The sequence below is a fragment of the Scylla paramamosain genome, chromosome 8 (genome assembly GCF_035594125.1).
Source record: "Scylla paramamosain isolate STU-SP2022 chromosome 8, ASM3559412v1, whole genome shotgun sequence".
Classification (NCBI taxonomy): domain Eukaryota; kingdom Metazoa; phylum Arthropoda; class Malacostraca; order Decapoda; family Portunidae; genus Scylla; species Scylla paramamosain.
Window position 1 is genome coordinate 11,029,250 of NC_087158.1, and position 23,627 is coordinate 11,052,876.

The 23,627-nt window shown below is 43.6% G+C and overlaps 1 protein-coding gene across 3 annotated transcripts in view; it reads left to right on the forward strand.

The window, feature by feature from the left end:
* The window catches only part of LOC135102783 (centrosomal protein of 76 kDa-like), a 158,040-nt gene that overhangs the window by 47,350 nt on the left and 87,063 nt on the right, over nt 1-23,627 (forward strand). For all 3 annotated transcript variants that reach the window (XM_064008289.1, XM_064008288.1, XM_064008290.1), the window contains exons 5-6: nt 4,190-4,375; nt 9,778-10,024. In XM_064008289.1, coding sequence (XP_063864359.1) covers nt 4,190-4,375; nt 9,778-10,024 — 433 coding nt within the window. The remainder of the gene's footprint in view (nt 1-4,189; nt 4,376-9,777; nt 10,025-23,627) is intronic.

Below are 23,627 nucleotides of genomic sequence, written 5' to 3' on the forward strand. Positions count from 1 at the left end.
TATTACTCAGTGAGTTTTCACTTCCAGTAGTTGTCAATGTCTCCCAATTTATCTCCTTACAGTTAAAATCACCAACAATAACTATATCACTACTTTCCATCACCATCTTCTCAAGACCTTTTAACACATCTACCAACATTTCTTCATGCTCTTCTTTTCACCAGCATTGGTCATAGGTGGCACATACACTCCTACGTAATTCATTATCCTTCCATTTCAACTTCTAATCATCACTTGTAGAATTTCAGACTTGTCTTCACTTTTTATTACCTTCTCCACTTTGACACATTTTTTAGTCAGAATTGTCACTCCACCTCCTTCCTCGTCACTTCTATTTTTCATCCATAAATCATATTTATCATCACCAATGTCAGGAGTTCCCCATTCTTTTTTTCATTTTGTCTCACATAATACAGCAACATCCAGTGCAGTTCTGTTTAATAACTCATTTAATTCCATCTTTGTTGACATTAATCCATTTACATTAGTATAACATACTTTACCTACTGTTTGATGTACCATTTCTTTATTCTCATATCTCTTACTTTCCAGAAAAACTTCTCCTCTGTTCATTGTTCATTTTTTTGTTTAGCCCCATTTACCAGCTCCTTTTGCTTCAACTTTCAATCTCATCCATATCCCTGTTTATCCATACATTCTTATATTCTTCATCTCCAGACAACCTCCAAGACCCATTAATTACTTCTGCTTGTGCCTGTGTTGGAAATCTTGTTCTTATGGGTCTCATTTTTTCTTCTTCACATTTCTCAATTCTATGGAACTCTTCCACTTGCTTTACTAACAGTAACTTATTCAACAGGTTCTTTTCCTTTTCTTCTCTTTGAATTCTTCTTACTAATTTCTCTTCCTTTAAACCAAATACAATTACTTGTTTACATTTTTCTACAGTGTCTCACTAATTTTTTCTCTTCTTTAATAACATTTACCACTTTCTGTCTCAGGTTTTGTTTCTCATTTTCTTGTTGTTTTATTTTCTTTAGTGATTCATCTTCAAATTTACATTCATTTAACCACTTATTTTGTCTCATTTCTGCATCCTTTACATTTGCCTTCATTTCCTCATTTCATTTTTATCTTCCATTTCAATCAACTTTGCTGTAATAGTCACCAACTGTGTATGTGTGTGTGTGTGTGTGTGTGTGTGTGTGTGTATGTGTGTGTGTGTGAAAACAGTTCTCTACTGATATTGAAGCACTGGGCTAGTGCATGCTTGAAGATGGAAGGTGAGGCTGAGCAGTCATAAATTTGTTTTGATTAACAGTGGGGTAACATCAAAGAGTACAGTTTTCTGTTTTTGTTCTGTGGATGTACAGATAATTTTACTCAGTATTTTGTATACTGAGAAAAGAAAACTGCAAAAACTCCTTTATTAATAGAAAGTGTCAAAGTCTTTCAAGATCTAACTCCCCTTGTGACTTCTGACATCTAGTCAAAAATATCTCCAATAACTTTGCTTCTTCTTTTTTCCCTCCTTTATTTTAACCAGATGGCACCACTGCTATCACATCTATCTCTAAATCTGAACTCTTCGCTCAAACCTTTGTTAAAAACCCTACCTTGGACGATTCAGGACTGGTTCTTTCCTCTCCTCCACCCTCTGACTACTTCATGCTACCTATTACAATTCTTTGCAATGATGTTTTTCATGCCCCTGCTGGCCTAAACCCTCGGAAGGCTTATGGAACTGATGGGGTCCCTCCTATTGTTCTCCAAAACTGTGCCTCTGTGCTTGCACCTTGCCTAGTCAAACTCCTTCAACTTTGTCTGTCAACATCTACCTTTCCTTCTTGCTGGAAGTTTATTAATAGAAAGTGTCAAAGTCTTTCAAGATCTAACTCCCCTTGTGACTTCTGGCATCTAGCCAAAAATATCTCCAATAACTTTGCTTCTTCTTTTTTCCCTCCTTTATTTTAACCAGATGGCACCACTGCTATCACATCTATCTCTAAATCTGAACTCTTCGCTCAAACCTTTGCTAAAAACCCTACCTTGGACAATTCAGGGCTGGTTCTTTCCTCTCCTCCACCCTCTGACTACTTCATGCTACCTATTACAATTCTTTGCAATGATGTTTTTCATACCCTTGCTGGCCTAAACCCTCGGAAGGTTTATGGACCTGATGGGGTCCTTCCTATTGTTCTCCAAAACTGTGCCTCTGTGCTTGCACCTTGCCTAGTCAAACTCCTTCAACTTTGTCTGTCAACATCTACCTTTCCTTCTTGCTGGAAGTTTGCCTACATTCAGTCTGTTCCTAAAAAGGATGACCATTCTAATCCCTCAAACTACTATCATATTGCTTTAATTTCCTGCCTATCTAAAGTTTTTTAATCTATCCTCAGCAGGAAGATTTTTAAACGTCTATTACTTCATAACCTTCTATCTAATTGCCAGTATGGGTTCTGGCTTTCCTTACTGAGTCTTGGTCATCTTCTTTTAGAGATTTTGGTGAAACTTTTGCTGTTGCCTTGGATATATCAAAAGCTTCTGATAGAGTCTGGCACAAAGTCATGGCGTCTGTCCTTCTCTCTGTAACTTCATCTCAAGTTTCCTTTCTGACTGTTCTATTGCTGCTGTGATAGACGGTCACTGTTTTTCTAAATCTATTAACAGTGGTGTTCCACAGGGTTCTGTCCTGTCATCCATTCTCTTCTTAATATTCATCAATGACCTGCTAAACCAACCTTCTTGTCCTGTCCACTCCTATGCTGATGATATCACCATGCATTTTTCCATGTCTTTTCGTAGACCTCCAGCACTTCAGGAAGTAAACATTTCACAGAGGGAAGCCACAGAACTCCTGACTCCTGATCTTTCAAAAATTTCTGATTGGTATTGTTCAGTGCCTCAAAAACTCAATTCCTCCATCTATCAACTCAACACAGCCTTCCAGACAACTATCCCCTCTTCTTCAATGACACTCAATTGTCTCCCTCTTCTACACTAAACATCCTCAGTCAGTCCTTTACTTATAATCTGAACTGGAAACTTCACATCTCATCTCTAGCTAAAACAGCTTCTATGAAGTTAGGCGTTCTGAGACATCTCTGCCAGTTTTCTCACCCCCCAGCTGCTAGCTCTGTACAAGGGCCTTATCCATCCATGTATGGAGTATGCTTCATATATTGGGGGGGGGGATTCCACTCATATGCTCGTTTAGACAGGGTGGAATCAAAAGCTTTTCATCTCATCAACTCCTCTCCTCTAACTGACTGTCTTCAGCCTTTCTCTCATCACCACAGTGTTTCATCTCTAGCTGTCTTCTACCGCTATTTTTTTATCCTAGTTGCTCTTCTGATCTTGCCTCCCCTCCTTCCATGGCTTTGCTGCACAAGACTTTCTTCTTTCTCTCACCCTTATTCTGTCCACCTCTCTGATGCAAGAGTACCCAGTATTCTCAATCATTCATCCCTTTCTCTGGTAAACTCTGGAACTCCCTGCCAGCTTCTGTATTTCTACCTTCCTATGACTTGAATTCCTTCATGAGGGAGGTTTCAAGACACTTATCCTTCAATTTTTTACTACCGCTTTGGACCCTTTTATGGGACTGGCATCTCAGTGGGCTTTCTCTCTCTCTCTCTCTCTCTCTCTCTCTCTCTCTCTCTCTCTCTCTCTCTCTCTCTCTCTCTCTCTCTCTCTCTCTCTCTCTCTCTCTCTCTCTCTCTCTCTCTCTCTCTCTCTCTCTCTCTCTCTCTCTCTCTCTCTCTCTCTCTCTCTCTCTCTCTCTTCTACATAAAAAAAAAAATAATAATAATAATGATAATAATCTTTGAAAACAAAGAAAGACTATACGTGCAACATATCCCTCAACAGTTTATTAATTTGATATTATGTGCATTATGTATGTGATTATACTACTGATTACCCTAATTTTGTGATCATTAGTTTATGTGCTTGTGGAATGAAACCACAGATAAATATACAATTCAAATTTCATGAGATTAATTTTACATGTACTGCTGATGAGCCTAATTTCATGTAGATTGTGAGGTAGGTGTATTTAGGTTTCCAAATTTACTTCTCTTATACATGAAGGATGGCCTAGGGAAAATAGAATTGGGAAAAGGAAATAAGAATGAGATGGAAGTGATATGAATAGATATTTTTACCAGTTTTGCAGTATTGTAAGTGCATTACAATATATGTAGTAAATGTAACCCTCTGATGACAGGTTGTGCTGCCAAAACTTTGGATGCAGTAGAGCTGCTTTCCCTCACTGCACCCATAACTTTGGTTGTGGTGAAAGAAGGACACGTTGCCAACCCAACTTTAGTCTCTGTTTACACTCTAGAGTGGCATTCACTTTTAACACAACCATCATCAAGTAACAAGTTTGTGTGCCAGTTGATGGGTATTGGTAAGTATTACATTTAATGTATGCTTCATTAGAAAAAAACATAAAGAATTAATTTTATATAATTTACAAGTGGTTACTATTCTTTTTGTGTGGGCATAATATACATTTACTTTTTTTATTAGTAATTTGAGGTATTGAAAGCTCATTGTATTGTCTTTTCATAAATAATCCTTCATTGTGGTTGTTGAGAATCTCAGCTTTTCTTGCATTACTTGTATTGCTTTTCATGTACAATATGTGAGTTAGAGTTAGCCTTTGTTCTTTGTAAGCTGCTTCTGGCAGTATGCCAGCATCCCACAGTGATGCAGTCAGTTAGCATCACCCTACCTCAGGAGTTGGATGTGCAGCTGCTTTGGGGGAGTCTAGAGAGAGCTGGTTTAACATAGCATTCTGTGTTTCTGCTACTTGTGTCCTTTGTGATCCTGGACATTGGAGAGTTGCCCCGCCTCAGGGGTCGGATGTGCAGCTGTCTAGAGAGAGTCGGTTTGATGTAGCATTCTGTGCTTCTTTCTCCTGTCTGCTACTTGTGTCCTTTGTGGTCCTGGACATTAGAGAGTCTAGAGAGAGAGTCAGCTTGGCACTCAGTCATTGCATTCTGTGCTTTTCTCTTGTGTCTGCCATCCACATCCTTTGTACTCATGGACATTAAATGTGATAGACCTAAGTGCTGTGTTTACTGCTCCCTACCACATATTACATACAGCAGTGCCACCAGCACACATTGGTGTCAAAGGTGTATGACTCCCAGTGCCATAAGTGACTGCTTTGATTCTGGTGGTCACTGCTGGGACACCATCACCCTCTCCCTACTGCCACCCTTGCACATCACTGGTCCAGCCTGGTAGTCCAGCCTTGTTGGGCTTCTTCTGTGCCACCTGCTACCTGCTGCCTTTTACCCTTGGTGTGGCTTTCTGGAGGCTTTCTCAGGCTGTTGTATTGGGCTGCTGCCTTCTACCAAACTGCCATGTATTCATTTCCTTCTCTCCTGGGCCCATTTCATCACCTCCTGGCTTCAATTAACACTTACTGCTTGCTGCTGTTCTGGTTTGCTTGCTGCATACCTTTTGACTTTGCAACCAATTTTCCTGCAAGGCTTCTTTAGTCCTGCCTGAGAGGCTTTACATGGTGGCTGCCTGCTGCCTGCAACATTACTCCACAACATGCCACCTTTGTTCTCTACCTCATGGTCTCTTCTGGAAGACTGCCTTCATAAACCTAATAACTAAGGTATGCTATCCTGTTGGCTGATCATTAAGGCTTAGTTTACACTGATCCATTTTTATGGATTCCGTTTCTGTACACTGTCCAACAATGACGTCACCACCATTTCAGTTTGAGTGACTGCAGTGGGAACTGAGCCCCGTTTCTGCCTCCGCTTGAATGGAAGCCGTTGAGCAGAAGATATGAACTAAGTTTAACTTTGTATGGAGAGACAGGCACAGTGTTGTATGTACTGATATTTTGAATGTTCTAGGTATGATAGTCAAGTACGTGATAAAATGTTATTGAATTACAGCTTTGTAATGTAATAATGATGCACTGCAAATTGAACATTTTTACACTCTATTGAAAAAGAGGAGTGACCTTGGTCCCAGTGTGAGGTGCAGCAACACTGCAAAGCTATGTAAACACAAGCACATGGATGGACCAGATAGGTTTCAGCCCAGCAAACTGCAGAAACACAACAAGCCTCACTCAGCAGCTATAGTAATGACACTGTATTAATAACTGACAACCAGACAACTGGAAGATATTAGTATAATAGGATATTTAAAGGTGGCTGAAATGGATTAATTTTCCTGCATATGCAAAAAACAACAAGTATTTTATATGTGGCCCATACTGTATTTAAGCAAAAATCAGGCAACTTCTGATGAAAGACCTTGACTTGTGAATGATTCTCTGATAATGTCATTGCTGTTAAGACCAACCCTTGAGCCCAGGGATGTGTGAGGGTTGGATTTTGTAGAAGCACTGGGAGATGTCAAGGAAGTAGAACAGGAGCTCCCACTAGTAAGTGGAGGTCTTTAAGGAAACCAGGCTTGTGTCAGCCACAGTGGTAGAATCATTTTTATCATAGTCTTATCTTCCTGACTTCTGTAGGACTCTTGAGATAATACTGAAAGATAGAAAAGTGTATAATTTCTTACTGGACCAGTTCATTGTGAAAGCATTAGTATGTATTGCAGAGGGGTCTGGCTTCCAGGAAACATAAGCAGATAATTGAGCATTAATTTGAGTGGCAAAGAGATCATCAGGTGTGTGATAGAGCTGACATGTCTTTGGAAAATATGGGGCTGCAACATCAATTCAGCATTTAAGTTTTTCACTCGGGATTCTTTGTCTGCCTCTGTATTATGTAAACCCTGTATATGCTGTGTTGACAGGGTAATTCCCCTTGACTCAGCCCATTCAAAAATCTGTTCCACTACCATATTAAGATTAAGTTTAGTACTAGAATGGCAATCTATACAGGCAAGTGTGGCGATGTTAGAGAGGAGATAAATGTGAATTCCTCTGCAATCCTTGCAGAGGGACTGTAGACCCATTAGGATGGCTTTTAACTCCAAATAATTAATATGATCCAGTTCATCATGAGCCCAGTGACCTCTGGTCCTGGCATCTCTTACTGCACCCCAGCCGGTCAGGGAGGCATCACAAAAATTTCTAGTTGGTGGGGACAGGATCGTAGCAATTTAACTTGAAAATCTAACGCATGTCACATTTATTCTCATTGCATCTGCAGTCAGCAATGAAAAAGCAATCATCTAAATAGTAAGACACAAACATTCCAAGCTTATGAAGGTGTGAGAGGACAGGTTTTAATAATTTAGTGAAAATGCGAGGTGTTGAAGTCAAACCTTGAGGGAGACAAGTGAAACAGAACTTAAGGTTATGCCAGATGAATTGGAACCATTTCCTGTCCTATGGCATAATATAAGCATCTTTGAAGTCAATAGTCATGAAATGACAGTTGGGATGAATTAGGGTTATCACATCCTTGAGGATGTCCATTTTAAAATGTATGTTCAACATGATCATTAAGCTCCTTCAGATTTAGGGTAACCCTAGCTGTCCCATCTTTCTTGATAGTAGGGAATATGTTAGAAATGAAACCCTGATCCCCTAGTGCACAAAATTCCTCTATTTTGCACCCTATGAATTTAACCATGGCAGAGTCCAGGGCTACATGGTCAGCAGTTGACAAATTGAGAGGAACCGATAGGTTCCTCTGTATGGGGGCATTCACAAAAACTAGAAGTTTTCATATAGCACATTATGGATCCACTTGCCTGAGGAGAGGAGACGAAATTGCAACCTTGCATTAAAAATTTTTCCCCTTCAAAAATTATCAGGAGTGTTAACCAAAGGCAAGCAAGTTACCAATGGTAGTCTCACTGGGGAGGGTTTTGCATCAGCATTCCCTTCCCCTGGAGAGACCTCTGGCCTAAAAGAGAAAGGCCTTGTCTGGTATCATGGTCTTGACTGATGAGAGTAAGTGGGGAGGTCAGGTCATCTAGTCAATTGCCAACGCAGAGCAAACTGTCTACCAGGAGCTACATAAGGACAGAAGGTGGGCCTCCCTAGTTTCCTTGACCTGTGTATTTCTTCACGTTTCTTTACTATGTGGAACAGGAACAAGTCATCCATGCCAACCTCAAATTCCCATTTGCATAGCTCTGCCAGGGCAGTCATTCAAGTGAATCCATACAGTTTCTTTCCTCAGCTGATTGATGTAGTTCACAGCAGAAGTAAAGAGTCTGAGCCTATTATTATGACCATCAAGATATGAGGTTGTAGGCTTATCTTTCTTATCATCAATATTATTTATGCAAAGGGCAATGGGGACTAATGCCTTCATTAGCAACCCATTAGTAAGTGAAAGCCAGGTGTCAACTAGTTTCCCTCCAACACTCATAGCTTTGGTGATGGCAGGATTGGTCACTGGGATCTTCAAATTCAGCATATTGCTTGGAGTATGATCTCATCACACATTAATTTCACACCTTCAGAAGAGAGCTGCCATCTCAGACAAAGAGTCACCTGTCTCATCCTCACCATGGAAATGGCCTGCAAACTCTTTGAGCGCTTTTTGGAAGGCCGCATCAACCCCTAGTATCAGACTGGCTGCATGGTGGCAAACATATCTAGCTCATCTAGGGGGTCAGGCACAGTCAGGCACTTAGAAACTTCACCAGCCTCATCCTCAGGAGGGGAAATATCATGGAACCCACTAAAGTCAGCACTGGTCCCTGACTACACCTAAGTATTTGCTGACTTGTCTAATTTATTGATTAAACCACTTAGCAGGATAGCCAGGTGGTCCAAACAGCTGGCATGTTTACGTGGCTCAGGCTGGTGACTGACTGCTGAGAAGCACAAGTGGCCAGTGGTTGTGCACTGCAACCATATCAGAAGGCTTTCCTCCACTTGGCATCGCTATCTAGAGGGTCTTTCTTGTCATTTCCCTCCTGAGGTAGGCAAGGAAAGCAAAAAGGAATGCTGTGGCATTCCTAGAGCCTTTTCCCAATCTGACATAATGCGTCTAGAAAAAAGAAGAAAAGCCGGGCTAGCACATATGTCCTTGGATCATATATGTATCTTCACCATAGCGCTAACAGCGTGCTGTAGTGACCAAAAAAAGGTGAGAGCTTACCAGGCCAATTCCTTGGAGAAAGCCAGTGTAAAATAACAAAGCTAATCGACGAATGAAGAAATAGAAGCAGACAGTGTGGAGTCTAGCAGTGAACTGACATGGAACTGGCAATGCGGACATCTCGTTGACTATCAGTGATGTCAATTAAATGGTTGTGAAGTGAAATTGTAAACAAAGTTAAGATAGTGGAGAAACATGTAAAAAGTGGCTTAGCAAAGTGAAACATTTTTGAAACCCACATTACAAGTTGCCTGGTGTGAATGCATATAATGTGATGAATAGTGATACCAGTGTTCCTGGTGCTAGCAGTTTGTCTGTCTGTTTGTGCATCTGTTGCAAAAGATGAAATCAATAATGGACAAATTTGTTTTGCCTTCAACATGCAAAATATTAAAAAAAGCATTTGCTATAAGTTGTAGTAGCAGTAGTGTGGGAGAAGGGAGAATACAAAGGATTGAAGGATATAAAAGATAGATACCTATTAAAAAACATGAGAACTGCGATTACAGGGGCATTATGTTCTGACATGCATCAGTTTTGTGTCATTCTTTTGCAAGAAGTCCAACTCTGAGCTTGAATAACCACTGTTCATAAGTGTTTTCTACAGCATCCAAATCATTTACCACTTCATTTGTGTTCCCTTTTCACAAGCTTCCAAAGCCTCTTTTTACTGATGTTCATTCTTGAATTGTTCATGTATTTTGTAATTACTTGACTAATTTTATTATGATATTTTTTTTCTCAGGAGCAGAACAGCAAGTACCAATTGGATTATTGGACATTGAAGCAATATTATTACCCCCTGTTGAAAAAATCATCCCACATGAGTCCTTTGTAGAACATATTCATAGCACAGAAACACGTCAAGGGGAAAAGCGACGGCTTTTTGTTAGTTATGCTCGTGAGTGGTGGAGAGAGTATACAGAGGCCTCAGAGAAACATAGAAAAAGGATGGTCAGAATATTTGCCATGGATGAATGTGGAAAAAATAGGTAAGTTATTTAAAATATGTCAAAACATGTGAAAATAATATTGTATCTATCTGCTTATGCATTAATTTATCAAAAGTAAGCTGCATAGTAAAGTTTGCATTAATTTTCAAGAGTAAGTAGCAGAATTTGAGCAAAAATTCACTCATGTTTACTGAATTGGCTGTAAAGATATTGAAATTCATAAATATGTGAATATAAAATATGGCTGCAGAGGAAGGATAAAGTGTCATGAAATACTTGAAAAGAAGAATCAGATGAGTTATGCATGATGCAAAAACAAGAGCACATAAGAGGTGGAATAGGTGACTGAAAGAAAATTTTCAGGTGATTTAGGAAATGTTTTGGAAGGAGATTAAGAATGTGTAAAAGGATGTGAGGACTAAGGATCATGACAGAGGAGGATGTTGTAGGAAGGGCAAAGTATTATTTATGGAATTCTTAAATGTAGAAGTTAGGGTGCCTGAAATTATTGCAACAGGAATAGAGCAAGGAGTAAATGTGTTAGGAAAATTGAATGGAGGAGGTGCAGAGACAGTGAAAGGGATAAAAGTTTGGAATGGTGCAGGTTTGGCTGGATGTGCAGTCATGTTTAAAGAGTGGTGGTGGGAGTGTTGTTAAGTGATTGATAAGATTGTTGCATGTATACATTATGAGCTGTATTGAGTGCATGTGTGTATAGGGGTAAGGATAATAGTCATGAATGTATTTTTTTTAGATATGCTCTCCTTAGGTTTATGTCCTTTAGATGTGAATAAGATATATGGCTAAGTGTTGATCAAGAGGGTCAGAGAAGGTGCCAAGGAAACTATATTCAAGTAACCATTGGTCTTGTAAAAGAACAGTTCTGAATTTTTTGTGTGGCTTAGGTGGTAGATTGTTAACCCCTAAAGAACCAGAGGTGACTATAGCCACTTTATCAGGCGAGGACCAGAGGCAGTTATAATCACTTTGCTAGTTTTACACTGAATTTTTGTCTATTTTTGTTGTTCAGTCATTGCTAATACTGCCTGCAAGCTAGATAGGCTAATCTCTCAGTCTCTGCCCTGCTTTCAATATGTCCAAATGCAGTGAGAGCGATTCTGATGATGTCCTATTCCCTGCTGACTCCCTCCTGCCCTCACATCTCAACACTATGTGTATTACCCACTCACACTTGACCAATTGCTACATATCTTAGTGAGGGTGCAGTAGGGCAATAAACTAATTAGCATGCATGAAGAGAGCTCAGGGCACCCATTTTCATTAGGCACTACCCATATCCAGTCAGGTGAAACAGATGCTTGGCAGGCAGGTGACTCGTTCCCTCCAAAAGTCTCTCCTCTTCAACTCACTGTCTTTCCATAATCAGTGCACGAAGACACATCTGGATGACATCGTTAGAAAGAGGAAGACTTGATGTTGAGTACAAAGTCTATTTCATTTACTTTTCCATTGCAGGCTAAGTTTAGGGTGTCCGTGAATGTAGGCAATTTTTGACATTTATCACTGGAGAGCTAGTCCTAGTGGGATGAAAGTCACCACCACCACTGCTCCTTTAGGGGTTAAAGGAGTGAAAAATTTATATATGAATAGTAGAACATGTTTTTGGTTGGGAAACAACATGGGTTTCATATTCAAGTAGGTTTGTTATAAGAAAGGGAAATGTGACGAGTGTTAAATAGAAGACCAAGTTAGTGAAAAATCACTGTAGAGAGTCAAACTTGAATTAGCTACTATTTGCAGATAATATTACATTGGTAGTTCATTCAGAGGAGACCATTGGTAAAGAAGTTAGCAAGGGTGGGAAAAAAGAAAACAAGAGTGATGTGCAATAAAAGATAAATACCAGTTTCCTTTTATTGTGCAAGACAACAGTGTTTCATGAGTACTCCACTCTACGTCATGACAGACTCTGCCCCCTTCCATGCTCCCTTGCCACCCCACTGTCCGCCTGTGAATACGCGACTCAGACACATCTACAACCTGTCTGTCTCATGTCATCCACACAGCCTTCAGTGTACATCATCTCCACCCCCTCCCCATCATCTCCCACACCCATGGTGTCAGCAGGTGGACATCGACCAGCAGGAGTGGCGGGCAGGGGGTGGAGGAAGCCACAGTTACAAATTTGCCACGAGCCATTGATGCAGATGATGTACTGGCAGTGTGGGTCTGCCTAGACAATTGTGCCAGTCCTGTTCCAGTACTGGCACAGGCCTCATTGCTGGACTGTCACATGATCGCTGATCTGGAGTGGAGGGACGGGGTGGGCTGACTGGTCATGGTGTTTAATGAGTCTCCATCATGGTGGGCGTAGGCAGCCTCACATTCAGTGGCAGAATGTAACCAATTAGGATTGAGGTGGAGGAGTTCGGGGTTGGTGGGGAGATGGTCACTGAGCACCCTGCCAAACAGAAGTTGTGTGTGGGGATTTGCCCATGAGAGAGAGGAGTATTGCGGTGTTGCGAAATGGCTTGCGCTGCCAGGTCGGTGTTGAAGGAGCCATCCTAGGAAGTACAGTTCACCATGATACATTTGCCGGTGCAGACAGCAACTTAGGCACAACCTTTAGAATGGGGGTAGTAGGGAGAGCTGAGGCATTGGAAGACCCTCCAGTTGTGGAGGAAATTGTAGAATGCCTGTGATGTGAAGGTAGGCCCACCATCACTGGCAAGCTCTCACAGGACCCCATAGTGGATGAAGAGGGAGCAGCAGGCAGAGATGAGGCCCTCTGCGTTTGCATGATCCCAGAGGAAGTGAAATAAGTGGAGGTTCCCCAAGAAGCGGTCGACATACATAAGGTACTATTGGCCTTTGTAGGCAAACTAGTCAATGACAATGCTGTCATATGACCACTTAGGTGGGTCAGCCAGGATGAGTGGCTCCTTGGGATGAGAAGGGGTGTGGAGATGGCAGTAGTGACAGGTCTCCAGGCGTTTCTGCAGAGCTTTGTCCAGCCCAGGCCAGTAAATATTGTGATGGGCACAGGCCTTCATCCCAGCTATACCCTGATGAGCAGAGTGAAGAGTCTCCAGGACCCTGGCCCACAAAGTGGAAGGTATAATAGGATAGGAATCCATGAGGGATACACCACTGCCAGGTCTGAGACAGTCATGGATGCTGTAAAAGGGCTTCAGTGTGGGTGGGATGTCATGCTTGGGAGGGAGGCCATTGTTGATGGTGTCAAGGAGGGTTAGGTAGTCCCCATCCGTGGCGCCATGGGAGCGGATGCCCTCCCATGAGACGACAGTCTCTGGGATGTCAGAAGTGAGGGGCACTGTGGCCACAGCAAGCATGTTTGTCTCGATGCTCTCTGTCAGGTGGGGAGTGTAGAGGAGAGGCAGGATCAGCAGACGGCAAGATGTGTCAGCTGCTAGGCTAATGGAAGACAGTGTCAAGGCCCCAGTGCCACTTATCCACCATGTGCTGAATGAAAAAAACAGTACCGCAGGGTCCTCTCCTTGAGTTTGCGGAGGTGAGGATTGGCGATGTCCTCCAGAGAACGGTCATTGAGGATGCTTAGTAGGAGCAGTGGTCAACCACAATGATCAGGTCAGGGCAGTCCAGGAGGAACATTCTGAATTGGTCCAGCACATCTGTCACTGCAAGGGCTTCACCTTCCATGGGCGCGTAGTGAGACTCAGCGGGTGTGGGGAAGTGGGAACTAGCAAACACTAGCTTCCAGCCATCTCTGCAGCACATTGGGGCAGAAGTGGCAGGGCAAGCACAATGCTACTGGAGGAGAAGAAAACCAAGCCCAGTCTTGCTTCAGTCAGTGGCTAGGCATGTTCTTTGGCCAACCTCGAAGAAGCAGACCCCTTCCGCCACAAAGTCAGGAATGTGGTGTTTGGATGTGATGAATGCAGCCTCTAGCGTCACATCCCAGTGGAACAGGATTTTGCTCCGGATGAGGTCCCAGAATGGAGCCATGATCAGTTTGAGGCTGTAGGCCCACTTTACCTACTCTACAAGACCAAACTATGACCTGGCAAGAGTGTTGTTAATAGGTGTTGGGAGGTCATGAATGGCCTGTAGCATGGAAGGGTTTGGTTTAACACCAAAAGTGGTGATGGTGAGGCCAGCAAAGTCAGCTGGCAATTTTGCAAAGATAAATTTCTCATGGTTAAACATGATGTCACTGTGAGCACATAGTGTGAGGTAATGGAATGTGTGCTAGAAAGCATTTTCTGTGGTGTTGTACCAGAGTAGTGAATTCTCATCACATTTGACCTTGCATGGTACATCCTGGATGATTTTGTCAAAGCGACAGGTCTACACATCACTAGCCACTAAATGTCCTTGTGGCACTCTGACATAAAGGTAGTGGCCAAATTCTGTTATAAAGGTGGTAAGTTCATGGCTCTTTGAGTGTCAAGGGGCACCATGTGGTATCCATTCCAGGCACTGAGGACAGTCTTGCAGATGCCAGATGGGACAGATTGTGCTAGATTGAAGAGGCTAGGCGTGTGGTGAGTCTCCTGATTCCATACCTTGCTGAGGGCCTGGAGATCAACCCTCCTATGGGGCTGGCCATTCTTTTTGGTGACCACAATCATGCTGTATACCTCTCACCTAACTCCTCTGACTATAATAAATTCTTTGACTAAGCTTCCAAAGTGGAGCACATTCTGACCCTCTTCCCTTTTGCAGAGATCTCCATTCTTGGAGACTTCAATGTTCACCACCAGCTTTGGCTTTCATCTCCCTTCACTGACCATCCTGGTGAACTAGCCTACAACTTTGCTATCCTCCATGACCTAGAGCAATTGGTGCAACACCCTACTTGTATTCCTGACCGTCTTGGAGATACGCCCAACATTCTTGACCTTTTCCTGACCTCTAATCCTTCTGCTTATGCTGTCACCCTTTCTTCTCCGTTGGGCTCCTCCGATCACAATCTCATATCTTTATCTTGTCCTATCACTCCAATCCCTCCTCAGGATCCCCCTAAGCGAAGGTGCCTTTGGCGTTTTGCCTCTGCTAGTTGGGGGGGACCTGAGGAGGTATTTTGCTGATTTTCCTTGGAATGACTACTGCTTCCGTGTCAGAGACCCGTCTTTGTGTGCTGAGCGCATAACAGAGGTGATAGTGTCTGGCATGGAGGCATACATTCCTCACTCTTTTTCTCGTCCTAAACTTTCTAAACCTTGGTTTAACACAGCTTGTTCTCGTGCTATACATGATAGAGAGGTGGCCCACAAAAGGTACTTAAGCCTTCCATCACCAGAATTTCATGCACTTTATATTTCTGCCCGGAACCATGCCAAGTCTGTTCTCCAACTAGCCAAAAACTCCTTCATTAACAGAAAATCTCAAAACCTTTCAAGATCTAACTCCCCTTGTGATTTCTGGCATCTAGCCAAAAATATCTCCAATAACTTTGCTTCTTCTTTTTTCCCTCCTCTATTTCAACCAGATGGCACCACTGCTATCACATCTATTTCTAAAGCTGAACACTTTGCTCAAACCTTTGCTAAAAATTCTACCTTGGATGATTCTGAACTTGTTCCTCCCTCTCCTCCACCCTCTGACTACTTCATGCCACCTATTAAAATTCTTCGCAATGATGTTTTCCATGCCCTCGCTGGCCTAAACCCTCGGAAGGCTTATGGACCTGATGGGGTCCCTCCTATTGTTCTCCGAAACTGTGCCTCCGTGCTTGCACCTTGCCTAGTCAAACTCTTTCAGCTCTGTCTGTCAACATCTACCTTTCCTTCTTGCTGGAAGTTTGCCTACATTCAACCTGTTCCTAAAAAGGGTGACCGTTCTAATCCCTCAAACTACCGTCCTATTGGTTTAATTTCCTGCCTATCTAAAGTTTTTGAATCTGTCCTCAACAGGAAGATTCTTAAACATCTATCACTTCACAACCTTCTATCTGATCGCCAGTATGGGTTCCGTCAAGGCCGCTCTACTGGTGATCTTCTGGCTTTCCTTACTGAGTCTTGGTCATCCTCTTAGAGATTTTGGTGAAACTTTTGCTGTTGCCTTGGACATATCAAGAGCTTTTGATAGAGTCTGGCACAAAGCTTTGATTTCCAAACTACCCTCCTACGGCTTCTATCCTTCTCTCTGTAACTTCATCTCAAGTTTCCTTTCTGACCGTTCTATTGCTGCTGTGGTAGACGGTCACTGTTCTTCTCCTAAATCTATTAACAGTGGTGTTCCTCAGGGTTCTGTTCTGTCACCCACTCTCTTCTTATTATTCATTAATGATCTTCTAAACCAAACTTCTTGTCCTATCCACTCCTACGCTGATGATACCACCTTGCACTTTTCCACGTCTTTTCATAGACGTCCGACACTTCAGGAGGTAAACATATCATGCAGGGAAGCCACAGAACGCCTGACTTCTGATCTTTCTAAAATTTCTGATTGGGGCAGAGCAAACTTGGTATTGTTCAATGCCTCAAAAACTCAATTCCTCCATCTATCAACTCGACACAACCTTCCAGACAACTATCCCCCTCTTCTTCAATGACACTCAACTGTCCCCCTCTTCTACACTGAACATCCTCGGTCTGTCCTTTACTTATAATCTGAACTGGAAACTTCACATCTCATCTCTAGCTAAAACAGCTTCTATGAAGTTAGGTGTTCTGAGACGTCTCCGCCAGTTTTTCTCACCCCCCCAGTTGCTAACTCTGTACAAGGGCCTTATCCATCCATGTATGGAGTATGCTTCACATGTCTGGGGGGGTTCCACTCATACTGCTCTTCTAGACAGGGTGGAATCAAAAGCTTTTCGTCTCATCAACTCCTCTCCTCTAACTGACTGTCTTCAGCCTCTCTCTCACTGCCGCAATGTTGCATATCTAGCTGTCTTCTACCGCTATTTTCATGCTAACTGCTCTTCCGATCTTGCTAACTGCATGCCTCCCCTCCTTCCGCGGCCTCGCTGCACAAGACTTTCTTCTTTCTCTCACCCCTATTCTGTCCACCTCTCTAACGCAAAAGTTAACCAGTATTCTCAATCATTCATCCCTTTCTCTGGTAAACTCTGGAACTCCCTGCCTGCTTCTGTATTTCCACCTTCCTATGACTTGAATTCCTTCAAGAGGGAGGTTTCAAGACACTTATCCATCAATTTTTTACCACTGCTTTGACCCTTTTATGGGACTGGCATTTCAGTGGGCATTTTTTTTTTATTAGATTTTTGTTGCCCTTGGCCAGTGTCCTTCCTACATGAAAAAAAAAAAATGAGCACCAGGTGGTGAGTCATCTGGGAGTAGCTCAATGATGCTCATGGCAATGTCTATGCCAAGGTCAGCCCTGACCTGCTCCTTCCAATGGTGGGGTATCAGAGCAGGAGTGTGCACAGCCTGTGAGCAGACATCAGGAGTGACATGGATGTGCATTGGTAGGCCATTAATGGTAGGGAGTTGAGCTGATGTGTTGAAGGTCAACGAGGCAAAGGTAGTCAAGAACGTTGCCGTAGCTGTGGTAGATAATTGTCTGTGGCTGGGTATAGTATGTAGGCTGGTGCTAGTGGGGGAGGCTCCATTGCGAGCCCAGGAGGGGTGCTGGGGAAGTGCGTGCAGCTTTCAGCGCTGCAACAGTGGGGGTAGCGATGGCAGGACAGATGAAGGGAATGAGGAGGGAACCACCCAGAGCTCCATGCATGCAGAAAGACTGAGGAAGAGACCCTGGACACCAGAGACAATGTACTGTATTTGCCAACGTATTAGACACACCCCAATTTTACAAGAATGTTTTGTGGAAAAATAAAATGTATTGTTTCATCATAAATTTACTGAAAAATATATTTGTGTGTGTGTGTGTGTGTGTGTGTGTGTGTGTGTGTGTGTGTGTGTGTGTGTGTGTGTGTGTGTGTGTGTGTGTTTCACGTAAGAGGCCACTGGCCTAGGACAACAAAAATTTTGAATACAAAAGAAAGACCCGCTTAATGCCAGTTCCCAGAGATGTCAGATAGAATGATAAAAAAAAAAAAAAAACAGGATTAGTGACTTGAAGCCTCCTCTTGAAAGAGTCATAGGAAGGAATAAATACAGAAGCAGGCAGGGAGTTCCAGAGTTTACCAGGGAAAGAGATGAATGATCAAGAATACTGGTTAACTCTTGCATTATAGAGGTGGGCAGGATAGGGGTGAGAGAAAGAAGACTCTTGTGCAGCAAGGCTGCAGGAGGAGAGGAGGCATGTAGTTAGCAAGATCAGAAGAGCAGTTAGCATGAAAGTAGCAGTAGAAGATAGGAAAAGATGCAATATTGTGGTGATGAGAAAGAGGCTGAAGACAGTCAGAGGAGAGGAGTTGATAAGATAAAAAGATTTTGATTCCACCCTGTCTAAAAGAACAGTATAAGTGGAAACAGCCCCCCCCCCCTATACATGTGAAGCAAACACCATACATGCACTTTTAAAGCCCCTGTAAAGAGTTAGCAGCTGCGGTGGAAGGGTAAGGAAAACTGGCAGAGATGACACAGAATGCCTAACTTTTTAGAAGCTGTTTTTTTAGTTAGAGATGACTTGTGAAGTTTGCAATTTAGATTACAAGTAAAAGATAGACCGAGGGTGTTCAGTGTTGAAGAGAGGGAAAGTTGAAGAAGAGGGGATAGTTGTCTAGAAGGTTGTGTTGAGTTGATAGATGGAGGAATGGAGTTTTTGAGGTATTGAACAATACTAAGTTTGTTCTGCCCCAATCAGAAATTTTAGAGAGATCAGAAGTCAGGTGTTTTGTGGTTTCCCTGCATTAACTGTTTACTTCCTGGAGGGTTAGATGCCTATGAAAAGACATGAAAAAGTACAGCATGGTATCATAAGTGTAAGAGTGGATAGGACAAAAAGTTTGGTTTAGATCACTGAGGAACACCACTATTAATAGACTTAGGAGAACAGTAACCATCTATGACAGGAGCAATGGAACAGTCAGAGAGAAAACTTGAGATGAAGTTACAGAGAGAAGGATAGAAGCCATAGGAGGGTAGTTTGGAAATCAAAGCTTTGTGCCAGACTCTACCAAAAGCTTTTGATATGCCTAAGGCAACAGCAAAAGTTTTACCAAAATTCCTAAAAGAGTGTGTTTTGTCCTCACATCTGATGCAATGTAGTGCGCTGTGCCTGTGCAGTACCATGTGTCTGTGTGTGTGTTGTTTTGCTCTCTCTCTCTCTCTCTCTCTCTCTCTCTCTCTCTCTCTCTCTCTCTCTCTCTCTCTCTCTCTCTCTCTCTCTCTCTCTCTCTCTCTCTCTCTCTCTCTCTCTCTCTCTCTCTCTCTCTCTCTCTCTCTCTCTCTCTCTCTCTCTCTCTCTCTCTCTCTCTTTTTTTCCTCCCTCCTTCCCCCCCTCCCTGTGTGTGTGTGTGTGTGTGTGTGTGTGTGTGTGTGTGTGTGTGTGTGTGTGTGTGTGTGGGCGTGCGTGTTTGAGAGAGAATTTCTCAATATTTCCTCTCTCCCTCTAATTTTTCACTTGCTTATATTTATCCTTTCTTTCTCCTCGTCCTCCCATCCTTCTTCACCCTTCCTCCACTTCCTTGCCCCATGTACTCTTCTTCCCCAGTTATGTCGCTTTCCCCCTTTTTCCTTTCACTTCCCTTCCTCTTTCATCTTGTCTCAAACCTCCCTCCCTGTCACCTCCCCTCCCCCTTATCTGTCAGAGATAAGGGATAAGGGAGAGGAAGGGAGGAGAAGAGCAGGGAAGTGGGAGAGAGAGAGAGAGAGAGAGAGAGAGAGAGAGAGAGAGAGAGAGAGAGAGAGAGAGAATTTTATTATTAGTAACAATATTTGTGGTTGGTGCACTATTGTTTCAATTCCACAGCTGTAAACCTAGTTATACAGGTCTAGGTGTCTATACTATGGGCCCATTAGACGCATGGTAATTATTAGATACTTTATTTCTCAAGTAAAAAGTGCGTCTAATGTGCTGGCAAATATGGTATATTGCCTCGTGTGACACAGGCGATGACTCGGTGCAGGATCGAGGAAAAAATGGGCTGGGAGATACCCAATGATGTTAAGGAGGTGGACCCCCATGGCATGCCCATGTTGCATGGTCAGCATGAGATGATAACACAGAAGGCCCAGTTGGGTGAAGAGTGTTGGGCCAGCACCTGAGCACCAGTGTCAGGGTGAGTTGTGACACTGCAGCCTGAGCCCGCAGTAGAGGTGTGGGGCAGCAGCAGGGGCGTCAGCAGCAGCTGCAGGGTTAGGAGGGGCATGGAGTTGGAGGGATGGAAGCTCCCAGTAGAATCATCCTAGGTGAGATGACCAATGAGGACTAAAGAGATGGAGGCAGCAGGTTTGGAACAACAAATGGAAGAAAAGTGGTTCAGCCTATTGCACTTGTAATGCTTGCCCCAGGCAGGACACTGGATGTGATGGTGGTGGAAGGGGGAGCCACAGCCATAGCAACTGCTGTTGTCTTGACAGGGATAGGGGGAAGCTGTGTCAGTCTGGGCAGGTGATGGAGACTTGGGTCATGGGTGGTGGGAGTTCTGTTTTCATTGGTAGTAGGCTGATGTGGCAGCATCGACAGTGGTGTGTGGTGATGTCAGTCACTGGAGGGTGGTCTGGTCCTTCATGGCCGACTCATAGCCAGAGCAGTGGCTGACAACATTGGCCAGTGCAGTCAGAGTAAGGTCACAGGTGAGGAGGTCTTGCTGGAGGGTGGAGACAGCGAGACCATCAAGCAGCTGGTTGGTTTTGCATGTGTCTGTTAGGTTGGTCTGGCAGCTGAGGCAAGAAAACTTACAATCAAGGGCAGCCTCCATTGACCTAGTGACAAAATCATGCACAGATTCGCTGGATTATTGATGGAGGGATTGAAGGTGAAAGCAGGCAGCAGCGCAGTTGCATCAGCTGTTGATGGCGAAGGTGATGAAGGAGATGAGGGAGGCCTCAGGGAGGGCATGGAAGGCCTGGTTGGCAGTGAAGATTGTTTTCTGGAATGAAGGATCGCAGGACTGGTACAGTTCTATGGGGACTTCTCCAGGAGGAATATAGGCCAGGTATTTGTACAACTCCCAGTCTGCCAAGAATTTGAGCAGGGCATGACCCGATATGTTGAGCTATGTCTGTGGACGTGTGGGAGGGTGGGCGACATGGAGCCTGAGGTGGCAGAGGCACAGGTGAGTAGTGGGATGGGTGGTAGGTTGTGTGGGGTGTCAAAGAGCGAAGAACAGGAGGCAGCTGCTCGGACAGGACAAGAGAAGGGGAGTTGGTGAGGTGTAGATAAGGGGTGACCAGGTGGTGGCTGCTGAGAGGAGGGATGAGGATAAGGGAAGGAGGGGTGGTGTCGTAACACTAGGCACTGCTACCTATGATGGAGGATTCATGTGTTCAGGGACAGGGTGTAGCCAGTGGATGAGAGCCAGCATGGAGGTGTGGAGGTAGGCCTAGTCAGTTGATAGCTTGGCTACCTGTGTGGTGAGGGCATCAATGATGTGTGTGGTGTCAGGCACGGTGGCAGAGGAGAGGGCTGGTTGAGGATGTCAGCCACCTCCAGCAGGTTGCCGATGCTGTCAACAGCGTCAAGGCCATCAGTTGGTGGGTATGCCACATTAAGTACAGTAGCACAAGGTGAGAAAGCATTCACAATCACTCCACATTATAAGGTTCATTACTATTCACTGTGCCATGATGTGCAATAAAAAATAAATATCAGTTTGCTATTATTGTGCAAGTCAACATTGTCACAAGAGTACTCAACTCTACATCACGACAGACTCTGCCCCCTTCTGTGCCTCCCCGTCTGCCCATGAATATGCATCTACAACCTGCTTGTCTTGTGTTGCCCACACAGCCATCAGTGTACATTAAAGAGTGAATGAGATTGAGAATAAACTCATGAAATATATGAAGATAGATGGCAGTACGATGAATGTAGTTTTGAATGTACACTCATACCTCAGTACTATAGACTAAAAGGGGGAACATCGGTCCAATGAAGCCAATTGTCCATAGGTACCAACACAGTGAACTCCCACTTTTTCACAGGGTTATGTTCCAAAGGCATCCATGAAGTGCTAAAATCCGCATTATATTGACGCTTCCCATAAAATGCCTATTTATTCTCTCTTAATAAGAAGAATCAGTACAGGTACTCACTGATGGATGAGGTGAATGAAGATGTTGAAGTAGCTGTGCACCAAGATATAATGAACATATATCAGACTCAGGTCAGAGTTTCAGACTCAGGTCAGGGTTCCTAGTGAACAGACGTGTTTAGTGACCAGTGACCTGACACTAATATAGATGACTAGTGTAGACATGGCGCCTTGTGTTGCTGAGTTGTCTGGTTGTGTTAGTTCTCCTGTTCTCGAGGCCTTCATTGCGAAGGTCTCAGAGGTGGAGGCTGAGTTCCATCGTAGGATCTCGGAGGTGCAGGCTGAGTTTCATGAGAGGATCTCAGACCTGCAGGCTGAGTTCTGTGAGAGGATCTCAGCACCTGTGGGAGGGTCGTGCTCCACCGTCACCTTACCTAGTAAGGCGACGGAGGAGCAGTGCTTGGTTGTCTGTAGGGGAGTCAAGAGGGTGAAGGTCCTCAGGGCACCTTGCATGGAGATGAAGAATCCCTTCAGGGTGCTGGAAGAAGTGAAGGAAATGGAGGTGGACATGGCAGGAGGAGACAAGGAGGGGGCAGATGTAGTTACCCTGCCCCAAGGTAGAGTGCTTGTGTTTGGTGATAGTCAGGTTAGGCACTTAGATAGTGTGTTCTGTGCTAGGGATAGAAAGCATAGGTCAAGGGTGTGTTTGCTGGGGGCCGGGATAGGGAAGGTAGCTGATAGGCTAGACATGTGCTTGGAAAAAGATGGGACCAAGCCTATTGTTTTTCTCAGTGCGGGAGGGAATGACCTTGGTAAGGTCAGGAGTGAGGAGCTTATCGGGAGGTTTTGACAAGCTTTGGACAGGATTAGGGGCAAGGGAGGGATTCCTTTGATGTGTGGTGTCTTGCCAAGAAGGGGAGTTGGTGCTGAGTGGCTGTCTAGGGCTATCACAGTGAATCGCGGGCTCGCGAATCATTGTAAGAGTAATGGATGGATGTTCATCGACAACTGGGACCTTTTCTATGGTAGGGACACCTTGTACGCCAGGGTGTTCATGTTTTGGCTGGAACACTCAAGAGGGAAGTAACTGCACTCCAGTGCTTTTTTCGTTAGTCAGGAGGGAAGAAGGGGTTGTGAGGAGAAGGCGAAGGACAAATTAGTTAGCTAGCTCAGGGAAGGTGAGAAATAGCTTAAGTGTTTACTACACAAACTGTAGAAGTATTCTGAATAAAATAGACTTGCATAGAGGAATAGCGTGTGTAGAGAAATTTGATATAATTGCTTTAACTGAAACTTGGTTAGATATGTCAGGAAAAGTATTTAATCCGGAGGTTAAGATAGATGGTTATACATTGTTCTATAAGGATAGGGAAAACAGGAGAGGAGTAGGCGTCGCATTGTATGTTAGGGACACATTACAGTCTTGTATTAACAGTAGAATTAAAACAGAAAACAAAGCAGAGTTGATATGGGTAGATATTAAGAAAAGATCGCAGTCAGTAGTACTGGGAGTAGTGTACAGACCACCGACCAGTACAAAGGAAATTAACACCTCACTGTGGCAGGAAATAAATACAGCAGGCAGGTACAGTCAGGTATGTGTGGTAGGAGATTTTGATTTTAGGAATA